This window comes from Phyllostomus hastatus, unplaced genomic scaffold (genome assembly GCF_019186645.2).
Source record: "Phyllostomus hastatus isolate PE091 unplaced genomic scaffold, TTU_PhHast_1.1 phas_scaffold_216, whole genome shotgun sequence".
NCBI classification, from domain to species: Eukaryota; Metazoa; Chordata; class Mammalia; order Chiroptera; family Phyllostomidae; genus Phyllostomus; species Phyllostomus hastatus.
Genome location: NW_025334018.1, coordinates 22,022,736 through 22,034,795, shown reverse-complemented (window position 1 = coordinate 22,034,795; position 12,060 = coordinate 22,022,736). Strand labels below are relative to the sequence as shown.

General features: G+C 53.1%; 1 protein-coding gene across 3 annotated transcripts in view; it reads right to left on the bottom strand.

The window, feature by feature from the left end:
• Positions 1 to 12,060, bottom strand: part of DPYD (dihydropyrimidine dehydrogenase) — a 461,487-nt gene that overhangs the window by 169,514 nt on the left and 279,913 nt on the right. For all 3 annotated transcript variants that reach the window (XM_045816671.1, XM_045816673.1, XM_045816672.1), the window contains one exon: positions 2,587 to 2,751. In XM_045816671.1, the coding sequence (XP_045672627.1) occupies positions 2,587 to 2,751 (165 nt within the window). The remainder of the gene's footprint in view (positions 1 to 2,586; positions 2,752 to 12,060) is intronic.

Sequence of the window (12,060 nt, the reverse complement as noted above, 5' to 3'; positions counted from 1 at the left end):
CTTTACACTCGGGGTGCTCTCCTCGCTCTCTCCAAGTTCACTGTCCCCTGCCTGCGCCTCCTCTCTGGAAGCAGAGGTGCTCGCCCCTGATGTTAGCAGAGACCTCTACGACCCCGGTGCAAGTTCTTTCTCAGGAAAGTTCGCCCCTGTGCAGCCGCGGCCCCAGCGGGCGGCATGATCCGATCCCCGTCATTAAAGGTGGCAGCCACGCAGTGGAGAAGGACGTGCGAAACTCCGGGGAGAGTGATAATTAAACGTGAAAAGGGAGGGTCTCCGTCTTCCATCTAGCCTCTCGGGTCTGGCCTCGGAGCGACTCCAGGACGGCGGGGGGCGGCCTGCTCCCGCGCGGCGGGGATGCAGGGCCTGCACGTTATTTCTCCGGGCACAGAGCAGAATGCCACTGTCGCTGCATGTAAACGTTACCTTTTGTAGGGCGAGTGCACGCGTCAAAGATTAGTTCCGAGAATGCACGAAGAGAATGGTGAGCATCATCTCAACAGCCAAGGGCAGCAACGAGAACGGCGTGTGCACTGTTTTCTCACTCGGGAGAAAAAGCATGCTTGCAGAGGAAAACCGTTTCCAGGGAGATGGAGAGGACCCCGGAAAAGTGTCCCTCCTCCCTGCTGGGCGGCGGCATCACCCGCGAGCCCTTCCCTGCGGCTGCCCTGTGTCCTGCCCGTCACCGCCCAGAGCCCGTGACAACAGGCAGCATCGCCCCGCTGCCCGAGAGGGGGTAGGGAGGGGTGGCGAGCTCAGCACAAGCCCCTGCTAAGAGCTACTTTTCAGGAACTGGGATTTTTCCCCAGCTACGTTGGTTTATTTAAGTGCTACCAAAGCGGTGTTCGGGAAATTGTATTTCATGCCGTTCTTACGTTGTATTCAAAAGTAACACTGAACTTGAAGGGCCCGAGATACTGTGTCAGCCAGCCAGCCGCCGAGGAGGGCACCATTACAACTCAGAGCATTCGGACCCGCAGCCACCGTCCAGCTCGAACAAACAGCAGCATCACCGCAGGGCGGCTGCGTGGCCTCAGGCACACTCCCCACCCCTGTGCGTGCCTCAGCCTCCTTGTCTGCGAACGGGGACGATGCCACAGAACTGGCCTCGTAAGGCCGCCGGTCAAAGGGTTCCGTGAGTGTGGACGTGCAGGAAGCGTTCAGGGGCACCCCTGGCACAGACCGAGCACGGCGAAGATGTGCCCAGGCGGTGGTGGTGGCGGTGTTGTGTTACTGCACGGTCAGCACCTCGCACAGCGCTTAACACGGCCGACCAGGCCGAAAGGCCCCTTCGTTCTCTGTGTGGCTGACGACTCTGTCCTCCGTTCCGGGGGAAGCTTCCCCAGAGACGTGCGCCCTCTGCGACGGGAGGAGCTCGGAGTGGCGGCTGTTCCGCTCGACCGCGTAACCGAGCCGCAGGTCTCTGCCCGTGGGGCCCGGAAAAGGAGGCGACCCTGATGCGAGGGCGGTGGGTCTCGGGGGCCCTGATAGGCCCCTTCGCCTCCGAAAGACGGGCTCGAGGAAGATAAACTGTGCTGTGTGTGATGATATTCTGCTTCGAGGTGAGAGAAATTCTGAGACATTCGGAGTTCTCTAGAAGAAAGTACAACTGGGTGGGTTAAGCGACAGTGCAGTCTCTCTCAAGTCCCTGGTAAGATTCTCCTTCATCAGTTCCTGGGCAAACATCCAGAAATTTCATTAGATTTTAAACTATGTGTCATTAGAATACCTGAAGTATTCTTATTTGTCTGTGATGAATCAATGTAAAAAAAAATCTTTTCTACCCCCCCCCCCACACACACACATTGCCCTGAACTTCCATTCACCACCAGCAAGGGGGGGGAGGGAAAAGGGGGGAGGGAGAGGTGTGTGTACCTGTGGGGGCGGGGGCAAGAGGGGGCAGGAGGAAGAGAGCGAGAATAATGAATGGCAGTAAGGCAACTCTGGCCAGCCATGGAAGAGGAAATACTATCTATCCATCCATAGGTTAAAACACTGCTGGCAACATAAAAAAAAGAAATGAAGTACTGTATGTAAGCCCGACTTTCCTGTAATATCTGTGCACCCTACTTTAAAAGGAAAAACGGTTTTATAAAAAGATCCTTCACTCATTTAGCATAAAGGGTGTTACATTATTTGGTAAGTTCTTTCCCCCTGGAACAAAAACCCAGAAACAAATTCTATGAGAGGAGCCCCTGCCCCTGCCTCGGGCTGGCATTGAACGTGACGGACGGTCCGCAGCTCGCGGTCAGGCAGGCCGTCCCCTGCGTGAGCGCCGGCCACACACGGCGCGGCGCGGCGCGGCGCGGCCCAGTAACGCCCGGGGTTCACGCCTCTCCCGGCTCCTGTGGACACAGCGCCCATGTGCAAGCCTCCCATTTATGACAAAGCCTCACGCTGGGCGGATTTTTATGAGTCCTTGAGCTTTTCCGTCTTCTTTATCTTCCTATGCATCAGCAAAGCAACTGGCAGATTCTTTAATAAAATATATTATGCACATTAATATTTATAAGCCTATGAATTGATGTTTAAATAAACATTCACCAACTTATGCCAATTCTTTTGTCTCCGACGTTAAATCACACTCACATTGTCTGGGAAGTCGGCCTTGAGCTCGGTGATACTTTGACACCAGTAGGCTGCCGTTTTCTCGCTGATGAGCTCGATGTTCAGGAAGGAGCTCTGTCCTGGGCCATACAGGGGGCCGGAGGTGGTCCCCCGGATGATCCTGGGCGAGACGTTCGTCACGATGTCCTGAGGGAAGAGAGGGACAGTGAGTCTCGTCTGACAAAGAAAACCTGTGATCTTGGTTCCATGCTCATTTCCATATGACAGTATTTTACAAAGCCCCTTTCTCACATTTTCATGGAAGGATTTTAAATTACAATTTTAAATTACAGTTGCACGTTAACTAGTTCCAAATGAAAGAGGAAAATAAACTATGTGAGCTCTGCTGACATTACATCCTGTGATTATAAGGTTAGCATAGTGGAAAAAATAAAAACATGTATATTCATTTACACTGGTTTTGGGCATACACATCTTAATTTGTTTGCAATTAAATAATAAAAACACGATCAGTAAAACGTACGCACATCATTTCAGTCTATTTAATCTAAGTATTTCCAATGAGATTTTAATTCCAATTAATAAGAGTTAATGTTTGTACAGGAAAAAAATTTCCTAAGAAGTGACTCAGATACGAATCAGCCACCCAGCACCTGTCAGCACTCCTTACTGCCTCATCGGACTTCCACGCGTGTTCTAACTAGCGCGGTCACCTCACCTGCAGGGTCCTGGCTCTGAACTCACATTCGACAAGAACTCGCTTTCCTCAGGAATGACTTGAGAATTTATCAGTACCTTTTTGGTAACTATAAACAGTAAACTGTCGAATTAACCTATTTGTAAATGTAATTAACGCCCCTCAACCGCTTCTATTAACAAAGAAGAATAACATTCTTACATTGCTAAAAACTAAAAAGAAACAAAGAAGAAAAATGTTTCTTCAGCCAACTTCCAATTAAAATTAGTTTTGAGTAAAGGTCATGTAGTTAAGGATTTATCAGAATTAGTCATTTAAGTACCCCTCCTCAAAATCTTGTCACTTTTAGTGAGATAACATGAACCCCCATTAGTATATAGCAATTAAGGTCAATTTACATATTTTAATTAAGAACCACCCCATATAAAACAATTAGCGTAATAGGCATACTAACTGGATTTCATAACATTTGGACGTTTTTCCAACTAGATAGACAGGAAACCTTAATTAGCATTAATTAGTACTGATCTGCATATGTTTGATAAGGCATACCCTTGCCACAAAAGATTATTTATTCCTGAATCTGCCAAATGCCACGGTTGCAGAGGATGAAAGGACTTTTCTTCACATTGCATGTTAATTTCTGGCAATTTACATCCACTTTTGCATTCGAATTAGTATATTATAAAATAAACGGTATAAATGTTACAATGAGCCTCCTTAAATATGTACATTTTTACTTATAGGAATCCTGCCAGTTAATGTTTTACTAATTAAGCCGTCTCGCGTCTATTGTAATTGTGGGCAACAGCGCCAGGCTGACTTTGATTTGCTATTATGAAACCGTGTTGCAGGATCTTAATGGGGGAAACGACAAGTTGTCGCTGGAGGAAGCCGGAGCCTGGCAGGCCGGGTTTCTGCCGCGGCGGCGGATGCTCGTGCTCCACACCCCGAGCCTGGAGCCCGAGCCGCCCCCCACCCGGCACGTGCCCACGTGCCGTGGCTGTGCCCTGTGGTCTCAGGGGACCCGTCCAAACCGGCCCCGCTCCACGGGGGCTTGCTTTCTTCTCTGTCCTGTGCTCAAACACCGCACCTTCCAGACTCCGGGCCCCCGTCCCTCGGCCCCGGTCCCTGCTGCAGATGCTCCTCGCCGCGACAGACGCCGGTGGCCGCCCAGGAGAACGTGGCCACGTGGGTGAACAGAGTCCCCGTTCAGCTCACCGCGGCATGTGCCCGGCGCTGGGCACTTCCGCAAAGGAAGGGGCATTTGAAGGACCATTTAGGACCATTAAAGGGGCATTTAAAGGACCGCTCTGCGATGCACTGGCCGGACAGGGGCACCTCCTGCTCGCTCAACACCACAGGGGCTCTGCCCCCGCCCAGGCCTCAGGTCTCAGCTGAGTGTCGGTCCCCGAGGGAAGCCCTCTGACCACTCCGGTGGTCACCGCCACAGCGATGCAGCTCTTCCCCGACTGTCTCACCTGCAGCACCCCCCCAGCACTGGAGGGGTCTGTGTTCTGGTCTGCACCTTTCAGTGGAGTCCACGCTCTGGAAGGGAGGAGACCCCTCCCCACTCATTGTTACCTGTCCCGCATCTGCCCTGGCGTTTTGGTGGTGCTCAAGGGGTGCTTTACACCCCCAGGCCCTAGCACCGGCCTTGTCCTCAGACAAGGGAACTCCGAGGTACTACTCACTGCTGGCCAGACCAGTGGGTTTGGGCTTCTGTCCCAACCTCAGGCACTGCTCTGTCCATTCCTCTGGAACTGGAAGTTCTGGACTCCCCGGGCCCCTCAGGGAGCCCTTCTCTGAACGCAGACCCCCACCCCCACTAGGGCTGGACCTTGGCGCCCACGTGCTGTGCTGCAGATGGCCCATCACTCCACCCTCCCCAGGCCCCTCCAGAGCAGCGTGCTCGTGCTCGGACTGGATCCCCCTGGAGCTTCCCAGACCTTCCCCAGGGCTGGCCCTAAAAGGCTGGGCTTATCTGAGCTCTAGGAACCGAACAGAATGCCCCCATTCAGATGCGCAACAACAACACTTCCTCTTTTCCAGTTCCGAGGGGCGTGAATTCCTGACCCGTCCCTGGCCCGGGTAGGGGGCTTCTCAGATGTCTCCCTCTCGCGTCTGCGCCCTAGGCCGAGTCTCCATCTTCACAGTATGTCAGGAAAATGTTTAACATCGTAAAACAAAACACCCGTAACAGCTGCCCAAATCACGGATGCCCACCATGGGGGCATCCTGGACTTACTGACTGTCGGGGGGTCAGCTGTTACCCCCGCAGCGATGAGAAAACTCAGCGCATTCCAGATCCAATGCAAGGGCCCACTAATTCGTGACCACCCAACTGTAAGTTTGTGACAGAAATTTTATTCCAGGTTTTCTTCCCCAAATTCAGTTCTACCTGCTACTGGTTTGTCAAAAACCTTCTCCGATGACTTGAGATTTCTTAGAATTCTCAAATTAAGAGAAAGATGAGTGAAAACTTGGATGTGACCCATTATCCTCGTTACATGATTAGACTTAGAGCTTCAGTAATTGGGCACTAACTTACTAAAGCTTTTCACCTGGGAATACTAGAATTTGAGTATAATTTTATAAGGTAGTAATTTGCTTTAATATTTAATAGCTAAATCATATTAGCATTGCCTAAGGGAGTTAATATAAGCAATAAACATATTCAAGAACAGTTAGCACAGATAAGAGTTCATTCTCTATAACAAAGAAGATGAGCTGCCACAGTTCTAATCTTCAGTGCATTAACAATATTCAGATTTTATAAAATTGATGTTTCTAGCTGAGGAATTGTGAGGTGATATCTCTTCTTTATGTGACATTGTAACCACCATTATAAAATCGAGTGTTAGTGACCTCTTGACATTTGAAGTAATGATAGTGATTTTTCAGCATTAGTAAAGAGATTTAAATGGTAAACAGGCTGATTATATGTTTAAGTTCATTTACTTGACCTCTCTTATCCTAAAAAAAAATCAACTATAGTGTTTCCATGGTTACTACTGGATTAAGATCATAATGGTCTCAATAAATGGAAAAAGGACTTTGCAAAGATGCCTTGCTAAGAGACTAGGAAAGAAATGAGGTCCGGAAAATTGGATGAAAATAAAAAAATCTGCAGAGTGAGCCACAGCTACTGTACCAGAACAGAAGAGTCTCAGAGATACGTTATTAAATGCAAAAAGCAAACTGAAAAAAATAGACTATGAGATCCAAAACAAGCAAAGCATGACAATATACTGTTCAGCAAGACATACTTATGTGACAAAGAATACGTAGGAGAATAATTAAAAATAATTAGGAGAGTAGGTACTAACTGGAATAGGTGGATGCTGGGGGAAAGGGGGGTAAATGGCTTTCTGAAAGTATCAGTGACACATACGTTTAAAGAAACTTATTCCTGAATGGCAGCAACACGTGACGGAGAGAGGAAGCCGTTTGTTTAATGGGGCTGTGGTGGAGCCGAGAACACCGTCACCCTCTGTCGAGAACGCCTGAGCGGTCCGCCCCAAAACCTCCAACTTAAATCGTGGGGGTATTTGCTTCTTTTCTAATTCCCAAGGTGCTTCTGGGAACTGGCTGCGTTTTGATAAAGAAATCTTTTAATTATTTGGTTTTATGGGCTAGAATTTCAGAAAGGACACGCACTGCCACATTAACTGTCTTCTGTACCATCCCACTCTCTCTGTCAGTAGGATTTAACGATGCGTTGATCCAGGAGAGAGGAGACTCCCGCTGTAAAGAAATCTAACAAATGCCCTGACGCCTGACTCGGTTCCCTGATTACCGACCTGGAGGCCCCGGCCCGGGAAGAGTACAGAGTAAGATACAATGTAACAGCGGCCCGAGTCCAGGGGGTCCACTGTTACAAAAGAGCCTTCTTGGACTACGTAGATAAATATCTGATTACTCCCCAAAACAAACTTTATATGGTCAGAATCATCTCTACGTGGTTGTTTCAGAGGGGTGGAGAGGGTAGGACGACAATTTTTTCATAATAATATCCATCTTTCTAGAAAAAAGACACCACGTGGCCATTGAGACAGTGAGACTAACTAGGAAAACGGCTGTAAAACAGATGAAATTATCACCATCCAGAAAAATGAAACTTTTCCTGGTCTTGAATCGACCACACACCATTCCCGAGTCTCGTGACCCTAAGCCTTACGAGATCAAAGCTCCAGGGGCCTCCCGAAACCCCGTCCCGTGTTTCCGGCTCCCAGCGGAGCTGGGCAGGTGCCGCATGCCGGCGCGCCAACGACCACAGACCCGGACCGGCCCGGAGTTCGAGCTGGCTCCGGCCGGGGCTGGGAGAACTGACCTGACCGGATGAAACCCCCCCCCCGGGTTGGGGGCGAGGGGGGGAGGAATAAGGCGGGGCAGAGAAACACAGGCAGCACCCTGGGCTCTGGAATGAACAGGAGCACGATTTACACCGGTGGGGGCTTTCAAAGGAAGCCGATGCAGGAAGCCCTGTGGGCAGAGTGCCCACTGTGTGTCCCGAGGGCCTACTGTGTGTCCAGGAAGGAAACCGACTCGTGTGCTCTCTGGCGTTCACACTGGCCCAGACTAAGACAGCCCCGTCTTAGGTGCCGTCACACACCTAAAGGACTTGGAGGTCTCGCCGGCACGGAGACCACTTTCTAACACTGCGCTGACGCCTGGCTGGTCAGAGACCGGGCACTGCGCCCCACTAGCTTCTCGTCCGTCCCCAGCCCCTTCTCGAGGAGTCTGAGACTGTGTGCACAGGACGGCGAGGCGAGGCTCCCGTGGCTCTCCGACGCTCTCATCTGTCAGAGAGGCTTCGCTCTCTCCCCGAGATGTGCTGGGTAGTAGGTGGGCTGACACAGCCTAGGCCTGCCGGCGGCGCTTGATAAATAAGCACGCACTCACTCGTCCACCCCCGGCTGACTGCAGAGGCGGTGGAGGAGGGAGTCCGGGGTGGGGGGGGCAGCGGGGGCTGAGGCTGGGAGCCAGGAAATGAGGGGGCAGCGGGCAGCGGGGGCTGGAGGGGGACTCGGGCGTGGGCGTCGCCCACGGCTGTCTCAAGGAGTCCAAACTTTGTGCCCGCAGCAGCTTCGAGAACTCACTGTGCTCTGTCTCCTATTCAAGGTATTAGTGCTGGCAGTTCGCAGCAGCTGTGCCTTCACGGAGGTAGGTTTTACAAGGAACAGACGAAGGGCTTTCTCAGCACTGATATCAGATGGATGAGAATGTGATTAATCAGGGGACAGGCTGATTAAATTATTGGGTTCACCGTTCAGATAAGAGGTGTCAGACACACTCTGCCAGACTGTAATTAACTTGGAGGTTCCTGCCGGCCCGCCCGGAAGACGCTCGCTCGCGTCGCGGGCTCTGGAGAGACCTTTCGCGCCCCGAACCGCAGCCGCGAGGGTGCAGGCATGAGTCCGCGAGGGTGATCACGCATCATCTCCAAGGACTGGAGCGGAGTTTTCACTGGAGGTGATAAATATTTTTCTGACTTTACACAAGACTTGTATGAGTCCTTGGGCTTTCCTCTAGCCGTCACTGTGGCTGAGACGGGCACTGGAGAAGGAAGGAAGCATCTTGTAGGGTCGGACAGGGGTTTCCCGGGTCGGCCATAGGCGTCACAGGACACGGGGGGCAGGGAACCCCCCCACAGGGCGCGTTTAAAACTCCCGGGTGGACAGGAAGCAGCCCGAGCAGAAGATGCACAGCTGTGCCGGTGTCAATGGAAGGACAGATGTTTCTTGGAGACCAGAAAAGACAAGACGGCGGAGATCCTCCAGGACAAACTCACCGCAGGGTGACGTCTGCCCACCAGGTTTCTAGGCCCCGGTGGCCCAGACCCCAAGTCTGAGCGGCTCAGAAGCATGGAAGAGGGCAAGCGCAGGGCCCCGACTCGGTGGGGGTAGACCAGCAACCCCCACGGAGAAGGAGGGCGGCGAAAAGGGACGCGCTCCCCCCGTCCGCGCGCCAGAAACCCACCGCAGGGCAGTGGGGGAGGGGGTGGGCGTCCTCTCCAGCCTTCGCCTTGGACTAGAAGGAAAACATGTCCCCCAAGAATTCAACCTTGTGTGGGCCCCCAAAACACGCCAACAATTTTGGTACGCAGGTGGCTCCCAATCCTGGCCCCGGTCCCAGTCCATACAACGGGGAACATTTCAGACGAGCAGTGTTGCCGTCTGGAAGGCTTTGTGGTCTGTGATGCCAATTTACGATTTGGGGGGAGAGGGGAGCAGGATTTAAACACCCCAAAATGTGTCTCTCTGGCATTAGGGTTATTTTCGGGTGACTGTTTTTAAGGAACAAAAGGCTCGGGAAGAGCTCTTCCCCTCCCTGCTAACCGCCTACAAATTTTAGATGAAGGCCTGGTCCGGGCAGAGGACCATCAGCAGAGGTCAGTGCGAAGGACGGGCCAGGTGTGGTGGGGGGCAGGGCGGGGCCTGGAGCCCTGCCCTGGGAAGGCCTGGGGTCCTCCCCCTCCCCCTTGGCCCAGAAAGGCTGAGCCCGTGGCCGGCCTGCCCCTGGGCCCCACAGTCTTACGGAGCCCCCGTAGGTACACGTCACATTTGACTTCCTTCTGTCCCATGCCAGTTTAACTCTTAAACCAGCCAGAAGGACCTAGAAAAGTAGTATTAAAAAAATAATCTGAGACTCATTAAAATCACTTCCACACACACACACACACACACACACACACACACACACACATTTGGCTGTTGTAGGAAAGTCCTGCCCACCACTGTCCTATTGCTGAAAATGGGAAGATGCGGTGAACAGGAGGGAAAAAGTTTATCTCTGCCCACGATCTGTGAAGTCGTTCTGCTCACACATAATCATCCGTTTGAGCAAACATGCAAAGTCAATGTCCCCAAATGTAAGTTAAGCCTACGAAGTTGAAAGTGTGTTTCTTACAATTCTAACACTCCAACTCAATGACATTCTTTCATACGCACATCAGGGCCCTTGTGTGATAACGACAGAACACCACTGAACAAGCGTATTATGGACCACAGCGCTCAGCCTTGACAAACAATTACTGAGTATCACATTCAACGGAACACAAAAAGCAATCTTTATCACAGATTGAAATTAGCCTCGGAACAATAAATGCTTCCTAAGCCATGCTGAACTCCCTGCCACTCTGCGCAAGTCTCTTCTGAGCAAGGGCAGATGCGAAACTGAAGGACGTTTGAAAAACTTCCTGCCTCCGTCCTCCAAAGTTGTTCCAGGGTTTTTTTTTTTTTAACTTTCATAAAGGACGTTTTGCTAAATAGGTGATCCATATGGCCTCATAGGTCTTATAAACGCGAATCAAAACAAAACAAAGACCCCCCAGGTGAACAAAGAAACCGGAGTGCCAGACCTCAGAATGCGTCACGGATAACGGGCTCCGTTCCAACGAGCAGGGCCACTGGTCAGGCACCGGCACAGACGGAGGGTGTGGCCGGGCCCCAGGACGCCTGTGCTTCCGAAACAGAGGAGGGCGCCACATCTGCCACGTGGGCCTGGGTTTGCTGACCTCTGTCTTCTCCGGCCTCAGAGACGCCCAAAGACTGGACCTCTGGCCACACGCCCCTCACTACGACAGCTCCAGGAATGCGTGCCCCATCGAGATGCACGAGGGTCCTGCTGAGGTCTCCTCCACTGAGTGTGGCCACTAAGGGGTCTGTCGTTGAGGAGCTGCAGCTGCATCGGCGGGGGGGGGGGGCAGCTAAGTCTCCACCCTGGAGGGAGCGTGGACGAGCAGGTGACAAAGACTGGCGGTGTCTCGGAGCCCGTCCTCAGCTGGTCAGCCTCCTGCCTCGTACCCACGCACGCCCACAGGGCAGCATGGGGTCAGGAAGTCGTGCCCAAGACTCAGGCCGAGCGCCCCCTGCCCCCCTCATTGCTCTGTGCTCTGGACAGACCTGCCCCCTGAGAAATAGTCCGCGAACTTCTGAAACTGCCTTGCTCCCTGGACACAGTGATCGCACCTTCCTGCTTTTCCTCTCTGTCTTTCTGCCTGAAAAGGTGCTCCTGGGCAGCACCCCTGAATGCTGGGCGACAAGAAGCAACGCCTTCCGCCGTGGCAGAATCTCCACCGGTGCCGCCGCCGCCACTGTCCGTGTTGGAGCTGCGTGTTTGGCCTGCGGCCGCCACCGTGTCTGTCTTCTTGAAGTTCAAATGCAGCCCCACTCCGGCACTTCCTCCTGCCACAGAGGTCGTTTCAGATCCTCGCTGCTTCCTGCCAGTGGAACCGTGTCGGCGGCGGCGGTGCTGGGGTCTGTGAAACAGAGGCCAGCCTGCCCCCGGATTCTCTGGGGCGCGAGCGAGCGGCGAACCTTTCCCCTTGGACCTCGGGGGCTCCTGCTTCTCTGATCCACCGAAGGCCCCGCACGTCCCGCGCCGCGTCGCCCGGGGCCTCCCTCGGCCTGCCTGCGCGGGAGATGAGAGCGGGGTCCTGCGGTCACTGCGCCCCGGGGCGTCTGCTCCGCTGCAGACAGAGACGCGGCCTGCACTTTCCAGGGGTCAGCCCGTGCTTTGTCCTCTGTGTCTGTCGACATGTGCTTGTTGGGGTTTGGACAGCTCCCGCCTCTGCGGCCTGAGGTAACTCTGTGGGTGTCCCGTTGACCCCCGGTGACCGGCCTCCTTCCAACGCTCCCAGGGTGGCCTTTGCTTTGCTTTCCAGAGTCACAGGCCCCCCCGCCCCCCCCCCATAGGGGTCTTCGTCAGAGGCGTCTGCCGCTCTGGGTCTCCCCCTCCCCTCTGCTTCTCCTCTGGCCAGAGTCTGCGCTTCCTCGTCGCCGTCCAGCATCCGA